Source organism: Hevea brasiliensis, chromosome 4 (assembly GCF_030052815.1).
Source record: "Hevea brasiliensis isolate MT/VB/25A 57/8 chromosome 4, ASM3005281v1, whole genome shotgun sequence".
NCBI lineage: Eukaryota > Viridiplantae > Streptophyta > Magnoliopsida > Malpighiales > Euphorbiaceae > Hevea > Hevea brasiliensis.
Genome location: NC_079496.1, coordinates 11,498,590 through 11,523,586, shown reverse-complemented (window position 1 = coordinate 11,523,586; position 24,997 = coordinate 11,498,590). Strand labels below are relative to the sequence as shown.

General features: G+C 31.2%; 2 protein-coding genes and 1 pseudogene across 2 annotated transcripts; 1 reads left to right on the top strand and 2 right to left on the bottom strand.

The window, feature by feature from the left end:
* Positions 1-9,451: 9,451 nt before the first annotated feature.
* On the top strand, positions 9,452-12,628 carry LOC110665209 (uncharacterized). Its single transcript, XM_021825234.2, has 2 exons — positions 9,452-9,947; positions 11,120-12,628. The coding sequence occupies exon 2, from the start codon at positions 11,142-11,144 to the stop codon at positions 12,417-12,419; it is 1,278 nt and encodes a 425-aa protein (XP_021680926.1). The 5' UTR covers positions 9,452-9,947; positions 11,120-11,141; the 3' UTR covers positions 12,420-12,628.
* A 316-nt stretch (positions 12,629-12,944) lies between these two features.
* On the bottom strand, positions 12,945-18,876 carry LOC110665230 (protein TORNADO 1-like; annotated as a pseudogene).
* Positions 18,657-22,891, bottom strand: LOC110665211 (heterogeneous nuclear ribonucleoprotein 1). The gene is made up of 5 exons (XM_021825235.2): positions 22,696-22,891; positions 22,467-22,586; positions 21,946-22,173; positions 20,278-21,487; positions 18,657-19,310 (listed from the first exon to the last, which is right to left on the bottom strand). The coding sequence occupies exons 3-5, from the start codon at positions 22,165-22,167 to the stop codon at positions 19,297-19,299; spliced, it is 1,446 nt and encodes a 481-aa protein (XP_021680927.1). The 5' UTR covers positions 22,168-22,173; positions 22,467-22,586; positions 22,696-22,891; the 3' UTR covers positions 18,657-19,296.
* Between the last annotated feature and the right edge of the window lie 2,106 nt (positions 22,892-24,997).

Below are 24,997 nucleotides of genomic sequence, written 5' to 3'. Positions count from 1 at the left end.
ATGTATTTATTAGCAAGTAGATATATCTGTTAATAAACATATATGTCTATTACGCAAATAGTCACATCTGTTAGAAGATGTGTTAATTTAAAATAAACAATCATATTGCCATGACTTTTTTCATTGTCTATAAATATAGATGAGTTTTTCAATTCATATACGTTACTTTTATTTCTTCTTATTCTCTTTTATTTTTTATTAAAATTTATTTGTACATAAAGTTATTAAAGGAAAATTTCAGAAATTGCTTCTGTAAATTTCTGACTTTGTTATATTCTGAAGGTATAATACTATAACCTTATAATAATTTAATAGGGACGATTAATATCTTAAATATAGTGATTTATCACGTTACAATGTTTATTTTATATCCACTCAACATAATACGAAAGTGTGATATTTCATTAATGTATTATTAATATATAAAGTGAAATTCATTATGTCATAAATTAAAATCATCTTAAAATTGATTTAATAAAGATAATAATAATTAATGTAAACTTAATAATGAAATAAAATAATTAAAAATTAAAATGATAATAACAGACAAATAAAAAAGAAAATTTAATTTAAATTTATATGGTTTAAAAATCAAAAGAAATTAATAAAATTTTAAAAAAATTAATAAATAAAATATTTAATGATTTGAAGGCGACTAGCATTTATTTTAGTTTAGAAGATTCAACTAACTAAAATAGGAAAAAAAAGAAAAAAGAAAAAGTAAGTTAGCATCTCAAAAGATTTCAAAACATATCATTGAAAAATTGAAAAGAAAGTTTTTATTTTTAACAATAAAATAAAAATATTTTTAAAAATTTAAAATGTTGAAAATAAAGAATCAAAATAGGTAAAATAAAATGTAATTCACTAAAATTATTTTTAATGAAAATAATTATGATTAAATAATTTAAATATAATTAAAATTAAAATCAAACTTTGAAATGGGAAATAAATTGAAATATATATATATGCTGCCCCTTTAATATGTTGTAATTCTGGGACTCCTAACCTTTTCTCATACCACATGATCCCTCAAAATAAAAATAAAAAATAATAATAATAAATAATAAATAGAGATATGATGACCATAGGCTGGCATCAAGAATGCCGTCCAGATTAGTTTTATAGTTTTTTACTTGAAAATTGAGCGAGTAGTAAAGTAATAAGAATAGTAAAAGTGACATCTCATTTAGTATATAGTAAAGTAATAACAGTTAATAGACTAGTACGCATGATATATGCATGCATTTTTAATTAATTAAAAAAATTATAATATAAAAATATATTAATATAAGTTTTTTTTTAAAATTTTAATTAACTTGGAAAATTCATGATATGACAAGTTTGTTTATTTATTTATTTATGAAAAATTTGCATTAATTAACCCAATGAACATTGAGCGTTGCTTGGCATAAATAGCAAATATAACATATAATTAGTATATTAGAAAATAATATATTACATTTCTATAACAAAAATTACTTTATTTTAATGAATTTTGAAAAGTAAAATTCATAATATCGCGAACTGCCTACACCAATGTAGATAAAGACCTTAGCTTTCAACTAATAGTGGCTGCACATGGTGACAAAATGGGTTAAAAAGTAAATTAGTAAAATAAAGCTATTTGCCCCTACTGCAGGTGGTAGCGGGTGTAGGATGCTGGCAGAGAATATGTTCAAGCCCCGGTTTCTCCAATTATATAAGAAACTAAAAAAGAGAAATAAAGTTTATATAGCCCTTAGCATTCAACTAGCAATAGCCTAACATAGTTACAAAATGGATTAAAATGCAATAGAATAAAATTAGTAAAATAGGGTTTGTACTCATTCACATACCTTGTTTATCTCTTCAACTATCTTCCACTATTGAAGTGTAGTCCCCTCAATTTAAGCTTTACAAATAGCACCTTTCGATTTTCATCCATGAGTTTTCGTTCAAAGTAATTCTCCAAACTAGCTTCCCAATCCAAATTATCCTCCGCATGTAACTTTCCATGAAAATCAGCTACTTGAATCTTCACTCCTTCACCATGTTAGTAGTATGCCCTAAAACATATCATTTTATATGTATCTTGTATATATCTTATTAATAAAAGACAATTTCACTTTTTTGTTTACATAATATATTTATGTGTAATAGAAAATGTCTATTGATGTTTGATTAGAAATTCTATTATTAAGTTGTTAAGAATATGAGTGATAGTATTTATAGCACAAAGTATCATAAATTGATTCACAATCAAGGATACTTCACAAAGGACATGACTTATCCAGAAAGATTGTAATCATGTTTGTTCCTAAGGTATTTATATGAGATATAAATAAGATGGAGTGGTAAGTTTCGTGCTACATAACAAATATGATAGGCACTTATACATGATAAGTAGGTCGAACCAGCAATGCTTATGACAAGCACATGGAGTTTTCTCTTGTCAATGCATTTTCATATATCATATCAGAGCATATAATTTTTAGACCTGAAATAACACAGTTATCTTGTATATAGGTGGTTTGAGTTTGATACTTCTTTCATGCTTGTATTTTGTATGGGTATATGAGCATGTGTTGGCTCCTACTAGTTATATATAGAGATAGGTGTTGATCAAGATAGAATCCGTTACCCTAAGTAAATAGGGATAAAATCCTATGTTCATTTAATTGTTCTTGATGTTTCAAGTTCTTAGCCAGAATAGACAGATTTAGTCAGAAAAGAGTTTATGATAAGAAAATCTAATTAATCAAGAACTGAAATTAAAAGATAACATAATATTTATAGCAAATGGGGTTTGACATTAACTATGACTCCAGCTCGAATTGGGATTTTGTAACGGAGAGATTCTAGTGCAAAGTAACATATGATTAAATATTCATTTAAGGTATTGTTTATTACTGATTGGGTGGCCATGACATACTATGCTAGGTGTCAACCATGGTCTGCCTAAAATGATTTAGAGAAATCATTTATGGTAAGAAATAGTTATAATGATATTAAGAGTTAATATTACTTTTTATTGTCAATAAGTAACAAGCCTAATAAGTCACACATCTACACAACCTAATCACCATTTAAAATGTGATTTAATTAATTAATTAAAGAGTTTAATTAATTAATTAAAGAGGTTTTGTTTTCAATAAGATTGTAAAGTCCCTAGCATGACTTGAAACCAAATCTAGGTTATTGGATGTATAGTATAAATTAAATTTATATTTAATTTGATTAAATATAAATTTAATTATGAGAAATTAATTAATAGATATTAATTAATTAATTTATATTTTATATAAATTGATTTAAAGATGAGAAATTATAATTTTGGATTGAGAACTCAAATTAAAAAGTATGGGCAAATTGGTCTTTTCACATAGTGACATGTGACTCCATGAGATGGTGACACATGGCACCATATGATCTTGCCACTTGTCTTCCTATGATGGAAGACCACATGTCATGATTTAACTGGAGCTTGACACTTGACTTCATAGGATTAAATTAAATAATAACAAGATGGGATCTTGTAATGACATGTGGCAAGGGAGTAAGTTAGGGTTTGGCCTAAGTATATAAAGAAAATTTATAAAGAAAAACACATTCTTCTCTCTTTTCTCTCAAGTTGGACAGCAACTTTGTCTCTCCCTCTCCTTTTCAATTTCTCAATTGATTCAAGGGAAAAACTATGATTTCCTCTTGAATTAAAATTATTAGAAAGTGTTTCTAACACCAAATACATTCATACAACCTTCACAAAGTATAAACCCCATCTCAAAATTGATTGACAAGGCTTGAGAAGCCAGTCTAGGGGCTGTCATTGTATATTTTGTGTATGCTTGTGGTGGACAAACTAGAGGGACAACATTTGGGGTCCTAAAAACATCCTAAAAGACTTTAATTATGTATCAAGAGGTTATTACCTAAAAATCCCTCTTTTAGGTAGGATTTAATTGAATTAAATGTTAATTCACAATTTTTAATGGCAAATGAAATTTTAATACATGCTAAAATGTATTTTGGTATGCAATTGGGTATTGTAAATTGATTAGGATCATAAGACACTTAGTATGGTGCATGTAACCTTATAAATAATTTTTCAAATTCAAGGTTCTAATGCCCTTTATTCACGCTTCCACTTCTTCACACCATTCAATTCAAGAGTGTGTGATAACTGCTATTCTAATCCACCTCGTACAGCTTGATTTGCAGATCCAGCTTCATGATTGCGAGTTTTACTATTGTGAGTTCCTAACATCCATAGAGGATATAGGAGATATCAAGAAGGGTGAAGAAGAAGAAATTAATTTTGAAGAACATTGCATTTGTAATTCTTAAATAATATGTATTTGAAAGATGGAAAAGACAAAGAAAGAAAGACTACTATGACAAAGGAGATGAATTGACATTTTGGTGCTGGTTTATTACTCATAATCAATAATTTCAGTGTTGCAGCCTCCTCATTCTTGAGGACAATAATGATTTCAAAGAGTGGGAAATGTAATGAATACCGTAAGGAGAATAATGGTTATAATTGCATGTGGAAGGAGTAAAATAGTGAGTAGTTATAAAGATGTTACAGCTTGTAAGGAGAAAGTAGTTACAGGAGGAGTCTATAAATAGAGTATACATATATTAGAATAGGTTATTCCAAGAATTAATAAACACGAATATTTTTCTCTCATCTCTGAATATTCTTTTCTCTTCTCATCTAATCTATCCATTTTCTTACCTATGTCTATCTCTCTCCATATTCCTCTCCATAATATCGCAAACTGCCTACACCAGTTTAAATTTATATATCATATCATTAATAAATTTAAAAATCTAATTAGACTCGCAATCATTGAAAACAATAATCATAATATTTGAATATGAATCAATTTGATACTCAAATTATTTAATTTAAAATTCAATTTGAATACATAATCAAATTGAATTTAAATTTTGTCAATTAAACCCAAATAAATCGAATATAATTTGATTTATTTATTGTTGAAACCTACTTTAACTCTTAATTATTACTATAAGAATAAAATGAAATTTAAAACCATATATTTAGATAAAATGGAAAAGTAAATGGTTGATTTGTATGCACTACTCTACACCACAAGCTTTGAAACAATTAATAAGACTTATATATTGTGAACTAATCATTAAAATTTAATTTAATCTAAACATCGAATGACTTTCGATTTAGTTTTATTACTTACTTTTAATTTTTGATTTAAAATATATTTTTTAATTTATAAGCTACTTTTAAAATAAATAGTTAATTATTTGATAAAATTATTTAAAATTAACTTTTAAATAGCTTAAATATTTAATTAAAAACTAATTGAAAAGAACTTAATTAAAAAAATATATATACAATTAAGTATTGTAATTATTAAAATGAAGATAGTATTGATATTTTTAAAAATTATTAAGATAATATAATTTTTTATTTAATTAAAAAATAATTTTAAAATAAATAGAAAAATTATAAGTAATGGTTTCTTATTTATGACTTCTAATTTATTTTAAATAATTTTTTTTAATTTATAAATTAAATCAAATTAAATATTAATTTACTCATGACTTTCTATATATAAACGGGTTTGATTTATTTATAAGTCAAACTAAATACTTTGATAGTTACTTATTGATTTATTTAATTATATTATTTTATTTTATACAAATAAATGTACTAAATATTTTAGTTCAATAATGTTGAAGGTAGCCAATTATTAAAAAAAAAAATACTATTATTGTGGCAATTTATATTTCTTAAAATAGTAGTAATAATAATAATAATGGCAATCTAACCGCCTATTTGAAATTTGAATAGCACCAGTGACATGAACATTGATGTGTTTGTTGTTTACCTATAATTGATATTGTTTCCCATCAAATGGAGCCCTTATTTTAATTTTTTTGTACAAATAATTAATTAATTGGGCTGAAAGAAGGTTGAATGGTCCAAATCAACCTAATAATAATTGACTTATTTTAGGGATTCACATTTCATAATTCAAACCCAAACTTGTAAGCTGGGGATAGCATTTATTGTCATCAGCAGCAGAGAATCCAAGAACATCAACTCCTTTGTGAATTGAAATGGACAAAACTACATTAAAGGCAATATGATTCACTGTAAAAAAGCAAGGCAAGCAAGAGGAGGGTCCATTGTAAATTGAAAGAACATCATTGTCATTACATGAATTAGGAATTCTTCAATTTCATTTTCAGTTGAGTATGTTGTGTTCTTGGAAGTTTCACATTCGATCACAACAAGTAATCTCCGCATCTCCTCTCTCTCTCTCTCTCTCTCTCTCTCTCTCTCTCTCTCTCTCTCTATATATATATATATATATATATATATATTTTAAATTTATTATCCTCTTCCCTCATTTTTACTTTTTTAAATTATTTTATTTAAAATAATTTACTACTTCAAAAAGAGTAAGATATATTAATTATTATTTTTTTTAATTTTACTCTTATTTTTATTAATCATAATAATAATTTTTTTAATTTTTTATAATTTATCTTTTTTTTTCACTTTTAATTATATAAAATAAAAAATAATTTAATTAAATTATACAAATTTTATTATAATTTAATTACTTTTTATAAGCTATGTATATATACACATAGAGAGAGAGAGAGAGAGAGAGAGAGGTGGACAAAGGAACAAAGGGATATGGGTCATTGAAGGCGCCTTCCTAATCTTTTAAAATTGTTGAAGCAGGATACAATCTGTAGTGTTTTTTGATGAAGTGGTGATGGCAGCACTGTTTTGGCACTACCCTTTCTACGCTGAACAAGCAAGACACATAATGATATGATGCTGTCCTCAGAATTTTTCAACTACCCAATAATTATCTTTCTCTGTTCTTTTATTGTTTTGAAGAATCTGAGCAGACTGTCTGTTGCAGAGCGCAGACTGCCGTCTGGTAAAGTCTATGCAAAATTCTTGTGTTTCTCAATTTCCAGACGTGTGGAGGAGTTCTCAGGTTTTCTACATTATTTTATTGGTAAAACTGGCAAAGCTCTCCTCTACGGCTTTAAACCATTCTCGATTTCTAGCCTCTCGGATAAAGTTAAAATTTTGTATAAAGAAAAAGTAAATTACTGTATAATTCATTAATTATATTAAAATTAATAATTTAATTTTTATATTTTTTAAAATATATAATTTAATCGAATGCATTTAATTTTATTGATTATTTTAGTCTCTCTACTTGCATCAAGACAAAAAATTTAATAATAATAAAAATTCAAAAATGAAAATATTTTTAATGATAAAAAATCAAGGATAAAAGAATCTCATTAACGTAAAACTTAAAAAAATAAATAAATTAAATAAAAATAATGATAATAATAATAATAATAGAGCTGAGTAGAATTTGAATCAAATAAAAAAATTGAATCGAATCAAATTAATTCGATTCAATTGATTCAATTTTAAAATTTAATCAGTTTGGTTCGATTTTACATTATAAAAATTTCGATTATTTCTGTTCGATTCAATTTTAAAGATAAAAAATCGATTAAACTGAATCGAATAGAATAGTAATTTTTGAATTGATTTATTTTTATGAGAAATTTATGAATTATATTTAATTTTATATATATTAATTATTTAATTTCATTGATTTATGGTTATTAAGTTCAAATCAAAATCAATATTAGACCAATTAAGTAGAAAATCAAGTCTAAATTAAAAAATTAATCAAAAATTAAAACTGATCGGTTTAATCTGAACCAAACCAAAATAGAACAATTCGATTCGATTCGATTTTTCATCCATTTCTGTTCAGTTTGATTTTTATAATTTAATTCGGTTCTGTTTGGTTCGAACCGAATGCTCACCCTAAATAATAGAATAAAATAGAGACTCAAACTTAAGTTTTTCAAATGAGTAATTTAGTCATGAAATTAAATTAGATAAATCTATTTTAAAAAAATCTTAAAATTTCTTATTATTCAATTTTTGGACTCTAAATTTTAACAATTATATTCTATTCAAAACTTTTTCTGTTTGCCTTACTCAAATTATATGCCTCTTTCCCTCTTTTTTCTCCTCTCCTCTCACACCCACCCCCTTTATGCTTTCCCTTTTATCTTGCCTTAATTAAAAAATGTCCCTCCTTCTCTTATAAAATTAGAAAAAAAATTCAGTATATTTATGCAAAACTAAAGTTGTATAAACATTTTCAAAGCAAAAAAGAATTCAAGAAAAAAAAATCTATTAAATCCTATAAAAAAATTATTTTCTTAAATAAAACTGAAATTAAGTAATTTCAAATTAGATTATAATTTGAAATTTCTATGTCTTTAAAAAAAATTGATTATTGGATTTATATGGTAAAAAAATATATATTTTTAATATCTCAATTTCAATTTTTTTTTAAAATTAAACTGATCCTAATGATCAAAATCATCAGAAAGGTTGTATGATAAAGTTAAAAATTCCCTACTTTATCTTATAAAATTCAACACAAAATTTCAGTACACTTTTAAATGTGTAGGCTTCAGGATTGAAATTAAAATTATTTTATTGTTAATAAAAATAATTTAAAAAATTATTTGTTCTTCTAAAATTATTATTATTAAAATATATTAAATTTACTTTTAAAAATAATATTTTTATAACAATTTAATATATTATTAAATAAAATTCTAAGAGTCTATTTGAATAAGGAGGATGATGATTAAGTAATTCATGTATTTATATGTGAATAAATAGAGGGTAAGATAGGGTAAAACTATTATCCCTTATTCATTAAACCTCAATTTTTCTTATTATATCTATTTTATTTCTTACACCCTTTAAATTTATCATTCTTTATCTTTTTTCAAATATAAAGAATATAAAGAAAACAAAAGAAGAAAAATAAAAAAATAAATAAAAATAATATAAAAATTATTTTTCTTTTCTCATTTAGATATTAAGGAGAGAAATTTATTTTTTTAAATAATAAAATATTCATTTTATCAATTTTATTTATAAATAAAATAAATAATTATAAAAAAATTAATTTTATTTATTTTTATTTTTTTTTAAATAAAGAAAAAATAAATAATAACATTTATTTATTATAATCTATCTTTATTTTTTATCCTATTTAATTTTTCCTATTTTTAAATAAAAAAAGAGAAAAAATATATATTTTTTTTTCATAATTTTTTTCCTCTTATTTTTTTCAATTCCAAACATAGCTTAAATGATATTTTAAAAATTTTTTAAGGATAAAAAGGGCATTTTACTTTTTATTAGTTATTATTTCTCCACCTTGACCAACAGTGTGAAAAAAAAAAACCCATAATCGAATACTAATTCGATTTTTTTTATTAAAAAAAAAAATGAAAGTTAAAGAAGACGCTGAATATGAAAATATCAAAATCTTGAGGCGCGGCTCAGAATGTGACAAATTGCAGGCTGGAAACAGTATATAAAGAATTGCAGGCTTAGATGTTTCAATGTCCCCAACTGCAAAAACGCACTCATCTCTCCTCTAATTGGTTCCTCCCTTGCCATTGCCAACTCGTGGGCCGCTGTCTCTCCATTCTTATGAAAAGATTTTAAAGACCCTTCCTTCTTTCTTTTTATATTTCCTGTATATAAAATCCCAATTACAAAAATTATTCATTCCTTTGTCTACTACGCATTTTTCGCTCGTTTATATATATCACGCAACCTATCCGACAAGCGACAAGTATCCATACGAGCATCTTCAACTCTCTCTCTCTCTCTCTCTCTCTCTCTCTCAATACTGCCCGTATTTGTTTAGATTAAGTTGGAATTTATTCCTTCTTTTCGGTTATTCTTGAGCACTTCACTTGCTTGTTTTCTTTGAAGTTCAACAGTAAAAGCTAAAAAGCGAAAAAGAAGACCTCGGTTTACGAACTGAGTCTTGGCCAGATCTTGGATTAGAGCCACAGATTCTGCTCAATTCATTTTGACTTTGGAGGTAAAGGCAGTTTAAGCAATACCCATCTTTTGTTTTTTTTTTTTTTGTCAATTTCTTTTTTATTTTTTTTGAAATAATTGGGGAGTTCATTTCTTTCTGCTTTTGAGGAGAATTTTTAGTCATTTCTTTCTGCTTTTGAGGAGAATTTTTAGTGGGTTTCATTCTTAATTTTGAGTGATGAACCTGGGTTGTTGTGCAATCTTTGGCTTTTAGCCACTTCCGTGTTTGTAAGATGCGGCGTTGTAGGGTTTTAGAGGAGATTATCCTTTGAGTTTTGGGGGGTTTGTTTTTTGAATTTTGTATCGTGATCTGGGTTACTGTGCCTTTTGCTTTCCTTGTTTCACTCTCCTCGGATTCTGGTTTCTGTGTGGAAAAGTTGATAGCTTTATTGGAATTTGGTCTTGTGGTATAACTGTTGACGGGTCCTTGCCTGCCTTTAAGTTTGGGGAGCCTGGAGTGGTTCACCGGCAAGGTTTTGGCTTCTGCTATTTCTTTATTTTGATTTGTAGGTTGGTTACAATTCACGAGTTCAGGGTCTCGCTGTTCTTTGAGTTCGGAGTCTGGGTTTTGTAGTTCCTGTGCCACGTCTCTCTCTCTCTCTCTCTCTCTCTCTCTCTCTCTCTTTTTGGGGGGGGTTTTGAGGGTTCTCTGTGTTAAGGTGAGCTCAGGTTTGACTTTGCATCTAGTTGTTGTCTCTCAGGTTAGGTTCGGTTTTAATTTTAAGGTTAGGTTTTTGGTTTTGTCTTGGAGCTAAAGCTCTCATTTCCTGCTTTTCGAGAATTTTGTGCTGTGCCTGAAGCTAGGTTTCAGTTTGCTTGGCAGTTTGGCAGTGAGCTTAATCTTTCTTTTGGAGCATTGAAAGGTTTCTTTTTGCAATTCCGCTTGTGAATTTTAGGAGTTGTATTTGTTTCGGCTCAGAAATCTGCAACTCGGGTTTTTTGTGCTGGGTTTTAAAGCAGCTAGTTTCATAACCTCTTTAAGAATTGAGCTTCATTGTTGGATCTCAACACTTGAGGTTTTACTAAAGAAGTGTCACAAATCTTATCAATTTGGCTTAAATTTCTGGCTTTGGGTCTTTTAAGATCAGACAGGGAAAGTAGCAGTTTCTCCTATAGGATATCCATTTAGGTGACTTTATTTTTCAAATAGATCCTTTTTTTTTTCTTTGGCAGGTACATTTTTCTTGGCGTGATAATGGATTCCCCTCAATCTGTTGTATCACCATTCAAGAGTTCTATTGTTGCTGAACCAGAATTTGATTGTGCAGTTCGGACCTCTGGTAGTTTGTCCAAGGGAATTGAGGTCCAGAGAAAGGAAGCCATGGTCGGCAGCTTGCAGGATTTCATTGGCATTCTTGAGGTCTACGTACATCAGGCTAGGGACATCCATAACATATGTATTTACCACAAGCAAGATGTTTATGCTAAGTTTTGCCTGACCAGTGATCCTGAAAACACAGTATCCACCAAAATCATCAATGGTGGTGGGAGGAACCCAGTCTTCAATGATAATCTGCGGCTCAATGTTAGGACTATTGATTCTTCTCTTAAATGTGAGATATTCATGATGAGCAGGGTGAGGAATTATCTGGAGGATCAGTTGCTAGGGTTTGCCTTGGTGCCCCTGTCTGATGTTCTAATCAAGAATGGGAAGCTGGAGAAAGAGTTCTCTCTTTCTTCAACTGATTTATTCCATTCTCCTGCAGGGTTTGTTCAGTTATCTCTATCATATAATGGAGCTTCACCCGATGTCATGGCAATTCCTGCAATGCCTGCTGCTTCAGCTACGGACGGAACTGTGCAGGATGTAGAGATACAGGAATCACTCCCTACTGAATTTGATAAGATTGAGTTTCCAGATCCTAAAATTGTGAATGAAAACCAGATGATGGTTTCAGAGTATATTGGGATCTCATGTACCAGTGCGGGCTCTGAAACCTCTGAGAGTTTGGTCACGTCTGATGCTGAGAATCATGTTAGTTCAGACATTGGTGTTGATGCCATGGCAAGCTTCTTGGCTGCTACTGTGGATGCCATTAAAGTTTCTAAGCCTGATTCTCCTCCTAGCAGTGTGTCAACAAATGGGGTTTCTTCTCCTTCTGTTGCTGCAAGCTCTGATACATCTGATGCTCCAGCTTCAAAACCACCAAGCCAGGAGCATGACTCGGCTCAAAAAGAGAAAAAGGGTGGAGATGGTGAGACTGATTCCTCTGGTGGGGCACAAAGTGAGAAAATTGCAAAGCCTGTTATTTCAGTTAATTTGGAACCAGAGCAGAATGTGGTACAACAGGATATAGTAGATATGTACATGAAGAGTATGCAGCAATTCACGGAGTCATTGGCAAAGATGAAGCTTCCATTGGACATTGATAGTGGACCAACAAGTTCAGGAAGTTCAACTTCTGATCAGAAAGTGCAGTCGTCAAAGAACAGTGGCTCCCGCGTGTTTTATGGGAGTAGGGCTTTCTTCTGAGCGTTAGTTCTACTGGTTCAGAGGAAAGCACACAGTTGACTTGAGATTTTACCACGGAGACTAATACTAATGGTGAAATGTAATAATGAATCATGTAGTGTGGTGTTTTCCTTTTTTTATGTTGAGATGTCTAGATGAGTTAGGACGGGAAATCATGACTTTGTATGTGTTATCATCAACTTTGTTTTATAACAACTGCTGTTAGTGTACATGGAAATTTCCCTTTTAATTTTTATTCTCTTCTTTAATTATTCCTGCTTTTTCAACTCTCAATGATTATGAGATCAAATTTATTTCTAATTATAGGGTAATAATGAATGTGTTAAAAGGACCCACATTCACATGGTGATATAGGGCATAGGCTAGAGAATCTTTTGTCTATTTTGTATAATTGTGTCCTTGATCCGCTACACTTTTCTAGCCCAAATGGATATTTTGATTGGGTTATTACCATTCCTGAGGAACAAACAATGTCTATGAAACCAATCCAGCATTGACCAAAGGCAGAAACCAATCCAGCAATGTCTATGAAAGAACCAAGGCGAATGCCACTTTGAGAAGGATAATAAATCCAAGGTATCGTTCGACGCCACTACTATTAGTTACTTCTTGAATGTCCCTTGAGCTTTCTGCATTCCTGCTTCTGTTCCGGATTCCCTCCATTCGTCCCATAGCTGCAGCCCCCGCAGCTCCGGAAGCAACTGCTCTTGCTGCCCCATGGACAAGGGAAGAGCTAGTCATTTCTCCCATTCCAGCAGCCAGATGAGCTCCTACCTTGAGAGCAAATGACATCAATTTCATGAATTTTTTCATATGTGGAGCCAAACTTTTCACTGCCCTGTCATCAACCTGCATAATTTCACAACCAATCTGATCTTCTACGACGTGCATTTCTAACCTGAATTCACATAACAGGTGCAGCCGGAGTGCAGTCATGCCAGAGATGACGTTGGTGGCCAATCTTCTTGCGTAGTTTTCTGTTCGGATGAAAAAGAAAATGTTGGGTAATTTCCACTCCTCCAGTTGGACATTGCAGTGGACATGGTAGTTCACTCTGCGATGAAGCTCTCTGAGGAGTCTCTGATGATAATATCTCAACCCTTGTATTGTACGTCAAGTCTTTATCTTTGTGCAATAATGAATAATCTTGAGTCTCTGCAGAACTTGTTCCACCGCCTTTGCAATTCCAGCAAAATTTGGATCAACTGTGTCCAGTTCATTAACTGGTTGATCTGTACCATTTGGATTTCTGTCTGGTGGTGCTTCCAATTCTACAGCAAGATTATACAAGTCATGATGTCTTTGGTGCACTACTTCCCAGAAGTCATCATCTGATAGGAGATCTTGAGCAAGATCAAATCCAGCTCTTAGAATTGGTCTGCCAGAGTCCAAAACTGGACCCCAAATGTGCTGATAATCGTATAGGCTGTCAGCAGGAACTGAGAACAGTGCCTGTTTCAAGAGTGAAGGTAGCTCCATGTTGGTTCTTCAAAGCCATACTTCTATTATGAAGATGTGCCTGGGCTAAAACCGATTGAAATTTAGCTAGTGAAAATACGAAAATACTTTTTTTTTTTTTGGCAAAATACGAAGATACTTTCAGGTAGACATGAGCTCAATCCAATTTGGATCAGAATCGGATTAAAATCGGCCGAAGGTTCTTGGAAAAGAACGAGACCGGAACCAGGGAGGGGAGGGCCGATCCCAGGTTAAGTGTTCCTTGAACTAGATTGAACCCGAACTGTCGATTTGGCTTCACGATCTGGTCAGGGTGAGCCTGGTTTTGTAAATATTTCCATAAAAAAAATCCACATTTCAAATTTTCAATTGTCTTCTTTGAAAAAATATTCAATAAAGTTAAGTTGATTAAGGCAACCATCTCTCCTTAAATTAAGACTTTTAATTTTCATAGCAAAATTGTACATTTTAATTAACTTTTTAAAAATTAAGTGTTAAAAGACAATTAATAAGAGAAATTACAATAATATAATATAAGTCAAACTTGTAGTATAAAGTTGATAAAACACAAAATTTTTTGATTTCAAAATAAAAAAATATAAATATATTTATAATTTTTTTAAAATGGAAACTATGGGTTTGATCTAAAACCGAACTGGGTTGAACTGTATGCAAACTGAAATCGGAACCTTAAAAAGTCAGAATGAGAACAGCACCTGAATCGAATCAGCCAGACTCCAAACCAGACCGAGACTCTTTCTTTGTAAACTTTCTCTCAGAATCTTCTCCAATTCTTTTCTACTAATGAATCCATTATTCTCCATTAAGCTTTGCTTTCTGACATCCATTTTTATCAATTGGCTAAGCATCTCACCCCAGAGCCACTCGGCCTATGATTAAGAAGCTTAATGGTGGAACCCTTACTAGGCAAAGCTCATCGAATTATTTCCACTTCATTGCTGGTTTGTTGTAGTTCTCTGCTCTCCAGTCCGATAAAATTTGAAATAGATCATTGCAAAGCTGATAAACTCCAGATACTCTTTCGAGAATTGTCTTGCTTGTCTTTCGAAGATGATGAGTGAGTTTACTGACTGATGCAGAGGATCTTGCATCAACTGTGAATACATTTGGGTAGAAATCGACAAATCCTCGGAACATTTCTATTACTCTCCGTACTGAAGTAACTGTGAGATGCAGGTTTTGTGATGGTTGATTGATTTTGTCACAATCTGTGAGGACTATAGTTACATTTGGTACCATGTATGTTGAGTTGGAAACTATGAACCTGAGCCAATATTGCAGGTCATCTTCTATCTCTTCTAATTTCTTTGGCTCTCGGTTATTGGGTTTTCTGAACAAATTGGATATGATCAGGAAAAACGATGCCTTCCGTGCCCTGGAAACATGAATGAAGGGAGTAAAACTCATGCTGGCCTGCCAGATTCCATATCGATATCTCGATGTCTTCATCTTTAGAAGTCTTTATCTTCATTCCATTTGTTCTAACAGCTTGTTTAACTGGATTCACTAGAGTTCTGACTTGGTTCATGTAAGGTAGTTTTGAAGAGGAGAAGTTCTTTTTTGTGGAGTTACAAAGTTTAGTCTTGCCTGCAAATAGGATTTTAAGGAGTTGACAATCAGTTTTGGCTTTTGAGTTCTAGGGCAATATAGGTCAGATGAAGTTCTAGAAACCAATATTTATTCTTTAATCATAACACAGATCCTTACCTGCATATTCTTGCCCACATGGGTCGCTACTGCTCAAGGCGCATGTCCTAGAGCAAACTTGTGTCTGCTTCTGTATTCTTGAAAGTCATACAAGCTTTGGTGGGTTTAGTTTTTATTGGATCTTTATTTGCCCTCTTCAGGCCATCTCATGAGGTAGAGGAAAAAATGCGGCTGGTGTTCCAATAAAATCTTCCTCTAAAGAAACTAAGGATCAATCTGTGTGCTTCTGGTTCAGCGGTTCCATTCTGGTCTAGTCTTTGATAAATTCCGTCAGTCTTCCCTGAATTCTGTAGTGGTGTTCTTGCAAGGTTAATGTCCTCAATCCAAGGTTACCTGCAATGTCTCCATGATTGTCTTTAGAACAAACTCTCCCTGAACCCCTCTACAACCTTTCAACTTGCATTCCTTTCTAAGCTCTTGAAAAATTTGAACAACTCGTCTGATCTCAAACTCTACAAGAACCTACAAGAATCTGACTTCACTTTCTAAGCTCTCAAACTTCCATTCCTTCCAGACGCCAGTCATGTCTAGTGACTTTACAGTTGAGTTCCATCCTAGAAAGCAAGCCACCCTACACGAACCTGAAACGTCTAACCAGTAAATTCGAAGCGTGCTGCTCTCAGGTACAAACATCACCACATTGGAACTTTTCCCTCCATTGTCTCCTGTACAAACATGGACCTCCATGGTCCTGTTCCTTGCTAAAACAGCTGATATAAGCGGAGTTTGTGGTGATAAAGTGTGAATAAGAAGTAGTCAAAAGCTTCAATGATGAGTTTGCTTCGATCAATTTTCTCCTCTCGACCCAATTGAGTCTTCCCATATCTACAACTCTTCCAGGTTCTCATTTACCTTAAGGCAGCAGCTCTAAGCCCAGCTCCAACAGACCATACACCTGATTCAGAAAACGTGACTTCTTTAATCACTGTATTCGTCTTCAGAATCTAGCCAAGCTCACACAAGCATTCTGTATTGAATCTGTTTCGTCGAAACAGAAGCTGCTTGATGTTTGGATTAGTCTGGAGCAATATTCAAAGATATATTTGCTTATTCTAGTCCCCAGTCGATTCGGTGAAACTCAAGATTCCTTAAACAAGATTGAATGTTCTTGTCTGTGCCTTGGTTATTATCAAATAATCAGTCCCAATAGATATAAATTGATATTATTATTTATTAATTTATTAAAACATCCGTTTTTCTTCATTATTTTAGTTACTTTAAAAAGAATAACAAAATAATCAATATAATATTTTATTATTTACAACTCCCATTCATTTTTATCTGTTTCATTTACATTTTACATAATAATTAAAGAAATAATTAAATATTAATTTTTTTTAATTATTACATCACTAAAAGGCCTTGATGGTTGGAATAATTTCCTTTTTGAAATGCTTAATAAGGAGAAACAAAGTGGACTTTTTTTGAATTCCCAACCATTCGATTGAAAAAAAAAACTTATTTTGAAAGTTCAATGAAAAAAAGTGCACCAAATTTGTGATAGCCCCTGCAAGCCATGCTTCAGGATTTGCTGGCAGCAGCTCACAAGAAGGGCCCCTCATTGTAATGGTCAAGGGGTGATGGACCCACATGTCCCCACCCAGTTATGATCAGGACCATCCAAAATGTGCTTCTTGGTCCCCAAAAGAAGATAATAAAGCAGAAAATAGAAAAGGTTATAGTGGGTCTGCCAATGTAGTCTCAGATGTTCCTGTAAAAAGAAAGGGGAAAAGGGCTATGAGATGATAGATTTGGGCATTAGTTGTTTCAAAGAATAAAATACACACAACCTTTTCAAAAGGCAAAATCAAATCAATGACCTCATCTATGGTTCCTTCACCCAAAGATTCATGGACTAAAGTCCATAGGAATGGACCCTGGCTTGGCCCCTTAGGCCTTAGGTAATTTGGAAGTTGGAACCCCAAAATGATTAACTGGGGTCCATTCTAATGAGTTTGGTTTATGGCGATTGCTTCCTAGAATAAGCAAATACCATCTAATCCCCAATTAGAGTTAATCATGCCAAGTTAAATCCTACATCATGATGTTAAAGCTTGATTTTAATTTAACATTGTGTTTAAATTTCATTTATTTTATTATTATTATTATTATTATTTTGAACAAATTTAACCGGTAACAAATTATCTCATTTAAAAAAAAATTGAAATTAAGTCATTTTCAGTAATATTTACAATTGCAACCAGACTTGGACATGTTCAAGTTTAGTTACTCAAATATGAGCTCAAACATTTTAGTTCATCCCACAGCTCTAACCACCATCCAAAGTTAGGATCAGAGTAGAAATTGTGTGGTCCAGAAGATAAACAAGAAGTTGATGCCTCATATCAATTCCTGCCTTCACCAAAGAGACTAAGAGGATTAAAGAGGTGAAGACCTACTGTCATTCATTTAAGTACAAGAGATCAATGAGCTTTAACTCGATGGTATTGATATTATCTGTAGAGCTAGGAAATCATAAGTTCGAGTCCTAGTCAAATTCAATGAAAAAAAAAAAAAAAAGCAGCTGTGTGGAAGGAAAATGAGGAGGAAAAGGTATGCCATGAAAATCCCTAATACAGGTTTCAGATTAACAAATTTTGCGTTTGTTAGAGAAAGATCGAGAGAGGAAGAGGACCACATATAATATGTCTGTTTTGAGGTACTTAAAAAATGAAAAATCAGGCGAAAGTGATTTCAAGTTGAAGCAAAACATATCCTATTCTGTAGAGTTTTGGATAAGAGATGGAATGACCACACAGAATAGCCTCAAAGATTAGAAATTGAATATCTAGTAGCAGATGGAAACCCATGATAGATACTACCAAAAAGGCTTTAAATGCATCATTGTATGCATACAAATTCAAGTAAAAAGGAAAAAAAAATCGGATATTCGAGCCTGTTGTGTTGGGTTTCTTGACCTCACAGCTAGTTCATCATCACTTGGTAAATTACATCAGGATGCGGTGAATAAACATATTGTCATAAAATCCAGATATTAATAGCAGCAATAAGAAACAAGCAAATCCAAATATCAGCTACAGCAACCACGAATGAAGTCTAACATTCATCTAGATAAGTGTAAAATTGTTTTGATACACCATCGAATAAAAAATGAATCAGAATATTTGTAACTTATTTGCAGGGGAACATGAAAGAGAATCCCTTAATGTTTCACACAAGTAGATCAAACAGAACCTGGCATACAATCTGGTAGACAGATAAATCCCAAATAAAGAGAAGAAAGACACCAACCAGCACCTTCTTCAGGCATTACTCAAAAAGACAAAATAGAAAAAATTAATACCCTATTTTTAAGTGTACTACCACTGGCATGCCTCGCCGGAGATGCACAACACATCTATGGGAACCAATCTTCCTGAGTATATATCCGCAATCTGATTTTACACCTCACTCAAATGCCAAGAAGGACAACCTAAGTTTTTCACTAACTAAAAAGAAGTAAAAATGACAAAAAGGAAATTCAAATCTCAAACCTTACACAAAATCCTTGTAAATGCTTTCACTCTGATTGCGTATAATTCAAATCAAGAACCCTCGTTAGCACTATAGATCAATTTCCTTATAAGCTGAATATATTCAGGAAAGAGATGTATGAAATTCACAACCCTTCACCTGTTTATCCAGATTCCCTTCACCTACAATTATCCTGTGACATCCAATAACAGATCTCCTAGGTAGCAATTCCTGAAGCATACAATGATTAAGAGGAAAAAAAAAAAGAATTAGTATAATGTGCTAGCAACTACTATTCACTCATTAATGTTAAAAAAAAAAAGAAAAAAGAAAAAAGAAGAAGCTCTAATAAGGTGCAATTTATGCTAGCAATTACCATTCACTCAAGCACATGCTTCTATGACAAACTAATAACACACACATAAAGCATGAATCTATATTAGGCCAACTCACAGTCAAAGCAACAGGGGCATAATTTTGAATTGTTACAGATTATAAGTGTATAATTTCACGTCAGGCTGTAAGAAATGCATATGGTAAACACATTAAAAGAGTTCAACTTTTGCCGAGCCAACTCTTATGTGGAGAGAGGAAGGGGGGAAGAAAGAATGAAGTATGTGAATGTGCATTCCAATGTATGAGATTTCTACAATTAACTAATTGTAATTTAATACTAACAACTGGAATTCTGATTAATCATTGATACAAACCATTTAGCAATATCAGGTATAAAACACAAAAGGAAGTCAGAGACTAAATAATTATAACATCTATTAGATGTGTTCCTTTACATCATAAAAGGACACACATAAAATGAGCAGCTAGAGGCACTTAAAATCCTTTCAAATACAATTACAGACTGAGGGCAATAAAACCATGTACTCCCTCTAATATTTTTAACTATGATGTGTTAGCCACACAAGAAGTTGGTAACATCAGTATAAGGAGTGGGTCTCCTTTCCTTTATTAAGTAAGCATCAAGGAATTTTTCCTATGAACTAATCAATACAAAAGAAAAGAAATGCAATTGCATACAAGCATTCAATAACAACTTCCTTTAAAGTTTCAGCAATCCTACATGTTATCCTACATAAATTTTGTAATGCCTATCTTTGTTCTCTTAGTGATTGTTTGTAATCTAAATTAATTCAAAGAAAATTCATGAAGATTATTTAATGAATCCACAGAAAAGAATTACCTCTATTAGATTGTCTACTTGTAACACCATAACTTCCAATATAACCCTCAGAATTTTTGGTAGTAACATCTGAGGCTATATTGCCAAGCCCATAACCAAATGACCCAGTACCATCTAGCTCAGGAGTGCCACTGCCAGACCGCCAAGATGAATCACCATAAACTGAACCACTGCGGTACAAGTCCCCATAGGACCCTTCATAAACACCAGTTGACCCAGCAAATGATGAAGTTGGTGCTGCACCAGTGCCACTGGTCCTTCCATACCCTCCCCCTCCCAACCCGTAGCTGCTATCACCACCACTTCCATAACCCATGCTTCCACTGGTATAACCAGAAGCACTTCCTCCACCTTGAGCTGAAACATGAGAAGGGCCCCAATTGACTCCACTATTCCCAAATGAAACCCCAAAACTTCCACTCCCAGAACCCAAGAAAGCACCAGGGCTGGCAGGATTAGCAGCAGTATTAAGACCCCCATTTCCCCAGGGATTCCGAGTAGTTGGGCTCATAACAGAATCATTCCTTGCATTCCCCACACCATATCCTATTGGAGTACTATACCTGGTTGAATTCCCACTGTAATAGGGGCTTAACATTCGCCCATACCCTGGACTGTTGCCAAAATTAGAGCCCCCACCATAGTTTGGACTCAAACCTGGCTCTAAATTCATACCCATTCCATAACCAGTAGTACCAAATGGAGGAAATCCACTTCGACCACTAGCAAGAGGACTAAACCTACTATCCATCCTCATTCCAAAACCTCCAACTGAGCTCATATTATATCCCTGAGCATATGCATTAAGGAAGTTGTTGGTCCTACTCAAACCATAGTTATATCCCATCAGAGGACTCCGACTAGGCCCTGGGGATAGCTCCTTAGGGACTGCCCTCTTGACCTCAACCATTTTACCATTAAGTTCGTGAAATGTTTTATGCAGAACTCTGTCCACAGCATCCTCAGAATCATAAGTGATGAAGCCAAAGCCTCTTGGCCTCTGTGTGTTGTGATCATACATCACAACAACATCGGTGATATTGCCAAACTGCTCAAAGTACTTCTTGAAGTCACTGTCTGTAACTGTAGAAGCCAGACCTCCAACAAAAATCTTTTTGGTGCGCCCAGGACCGGGAGACCCATGAATACTACTAGTATTTCTATTCAAAATCTGCTGATCATCCCTTGGAACAGCCTTCTTTGCTTCAACCTGAAAATTGAGAATGCAATAACTAAAATTATTCAATTACATGTGATTCTCAATTCAAAGCAAACAATGAGGGTAAAATTCTGCCCAAAACCAAGCTATGTAGATTGTATGAGTCATTTCAAATTCAGTACTTTGTACTTTAGAGAGGGGAGAAAGACTAATGATTTTAATCTTTAACTACTCTAAGAAGCCTTCAGAGCATAATTGAGGCATAAGAATATCTCCCAAGTCAAAAGTTCAGAGATTTGCAATTCATTTCAAATAAGAAACATAATAAGATTCTAATTTTTATCTCACAAAGTTAAATGAGAATATAGAGCTGAGATGGGGACAGAGACTATCACTTACTTAAAATTTAGAAATTTTACTACTTGAAAAAAAGAACTGAAACAAGAAAGCCAACATCAAGTCAATAAAATTAACAATGCATGTAATACGTTTGCCATCAAGCTACTCACAGTGCGTCCATCAATCATGTGCTTATCCATAATGACCCTTTCCGCGACAGCAGGATCCACGAAGACTACGAAACCAAAGCCACGAGCACGGCCCGTAGTTCTATCTCTCATGATCACCGCCTCCACTACTTCCCCATAATTGCTAAAATATTCCTTGAGACGTTCCTCATCAGTATCCCAAGAAATCCCACCAATGAAGAGCTTACCAAGATCTGATTCCATCTTTTTCTGCAATCAACCATTACAACAAACTGCCACATCAATCACAAACACGAATCCCAAATCACAAAACAAGTTCAGAAAATGACTCTCAATTCAACAAAATTGGTAAGTCAATCAAGAATCTAATTATAAGCTAACATATAGTTATTTAGTATTAAACCAAACAATATGAAACCATTTGTATTGCTGATGGGCAATTGATTGTCACAGAGAGCGAAAATCCCTGATTTCTGGGGACCAAGAAAAGCAAAAAAACAGATCAAATTGTAAATAATAATGGAGAAGGTAAGAAAGCATACTTAAATGATAATAAAGATAGAATCTGATTGGTGCCCAATAAAAATCAAAGTGCTGTATGTTAAATCCAATCTGGAATCGCCTGATGCTTCTAGCACCAATCAAAACTCAACACAGCATTCCTGATTATCCAAACAACGAAAATTAAGCATAGAATTGATATAGATCAACAATCAGAAAATGTTTGACAGAGATCAAGACAAAAGAAGAGCAAATGATAGAGAATTTTACCATTTTATAAAGGACAAGATGGGAAATTCAGAGAAACTAAGATCTAAGAAGAAGATTGTGGAAATGGAAATAAAGGAGGAGGTGCTTATGCTTTCTCTTTCTCTTTCTCTCTGTCCATTAGAGAGGCTTTTATCTCTGTTCTCCTCTCTGTTCTTTTTTATCTTTTCTTGTTTATTCCACTCCTCTTAATTACATTAGAAAAATATATAGAAATTTCTCTCTAGTACCTTATTTTATTTCCCATATTACAAACGCGTCCATGTATGATTTATTTTGATGAATTTTAATACTTTATATTAAATATTATTTGACACTGTCATAGTAAATTCCCTAAATCATATCTCATAATTTTTAGAAAAAAATATATTTTAATATCCTGTATTTCACCCACATAAAAAAAGCTGTAATTTACTTTATTACTGATGTACATTTTACTAAAAAAAATAAAATATTAAAAGCGTGCTGCCTCCTTCATGGCTTGAATATGAACATAGACCCACATCTTGATTTTTGAGGTTTTTTTTCTTGTATATTATATAAATTAATATTTACATTTTTAATAATTATTATACCTTTTAATTTAAAAATAAAAAATTAATTTTTTTAAAGAAAAAAAATAATCATTGAATTCTTAATTTCACATATTAACTTTCATATCAGTTTCTTTATAAAAAAAATGGCCTTTCATATTATTTTTTGGAAAAAAAATTAATTGTAAGTATAATTTCTTAATTAATAATAACAATAATAAAATGATTATCGTGGATGAACAAAAGTGAACAACCCTAATTAATTAAACTTTTATGCTATAAAATTAATATATTTTAAATAGTTAATCTAGATATATAATATTTGAATCTCTCATATTTTGTATAATGAGATAAATATTTAATTATTAAATTTTTAATTTTAATCAATTACTCACATATAATATAATTTTATAAGAGACAACATTCACATAATACTAAAATGTATCCTACAATAATAACTAAAATTTAATTCTAAATTAGTCAGAGCTAGTTTTTTGAATTTTTTTTTATTCAGCTCCCTTTAAAAATGAATTTCATATTAATATTTAAAAATTATAAATCTTTTGATATTAGTTTCCTGTATATCATTTTAGGTCACTTTCTATTCTTATATTTTTTTTTCCCACTAATTTATCATATTTTTATATTCGAACATTTTGTACTTTATGTCAGCTATAACTAAACCATTTTAATTAACATTCTCTTATTCAATCTTTAATGTATAATACATACACTCTTTAATAGATATAATTATTTTTAATTTTAATTATTACCGTAATATTAAACATCTATCTTAGTATTCCAATTTATGTAAGTCTTATGGATATTTTGTAATTTAGATGCTTGATATTCACCTTCATATTATGTATTGAGATTTATAGCTCAAAAGACAAGAGAGAGTGAGAGAATATAAATAACAGAAAAGGAGAGTGATTGATAATCCTTTTATGTAAGAATATTTGGAAGAGGTAAAGAGTGATCATAGAAAGGGATGATAAAAATAGAGGATGACCCCTTTTTAGAAAAATGATAAAATTTTAAATTTATAGTATAGAAATTAATAATTTAATGATGGAATATTTTATTTTATAGTGCATAAAGTTAAAGTTTATAATCCCTTTTAATAATTTTTAAAGTAATAAATAAAAATATATGCATATATTAAAATTCTTTTATTTTTATTTATATGTTTGGCTACTTCATTCTTTACTTATTTTATGTTCCATTTTCTCATAATGAATCAAAGGGACGGTGAGAAATTTTTTGCATACAATTCTTTGCTTGGATTGCATGTTAGAATCACATACAACTTTCACATTCACATTTTTTTTTCTCCTTCTTTCTTGTTTAATTTATTGGGAATAGTTTTCAAGAATATATTTCTTTAGTTTTATTAATTTAAATTTTTATTAATTTATAAAAAAACTATCATTAGAATTTAAATTCTTCATAAATAATTATTAAAGTTTTGTAGTGTTGTAGACTTTTTTTTTTAATTTTAAAAATTATTAAATGAGAAAAAAGTTGTTCATTTTAACTTTAAATTTTGGCACTAACCATTAACTATCATCCATTAATAACTTCTAACCGATTAAAAATATTACTTAAATATATTTAAAAGTACCCTTTGTGATTATTTTAATTTTTTAATATTTTATTGTCATTTTATCCATAAAATAGAATTATTTTTATAATTTAATAGTAATTATTAAAAAATAAAATATGCTTTAATTTTAATAAAACTCTCATTAAAATGAGGATTGAAAATAATA

Bases quoted from the DNA above. Each gene is read 5' to 3' on its own strand.
- LOC110665211 (XM_021825235.2), bottom strand. From the start codon at position 22,167: ATGGAATCAGATCTTGGTAAGCTCTTCATTGGTGGGATTTCTTGGGAT. The intron at 21,488-21,945 runs GTGAGTAGCTTG...CTCAATTTTCAG, and splicing joins ACATGATTGATGGACGCACT to GTTGAAGCAAAGAAGGCTGT.
- LOC110665209 (XM_021825234.2), top strand. From the start codon at position 11,142: ATGGATTCCCCTCAATCTGTTGTATCACCATTCAAGAGTTCTATTGTT.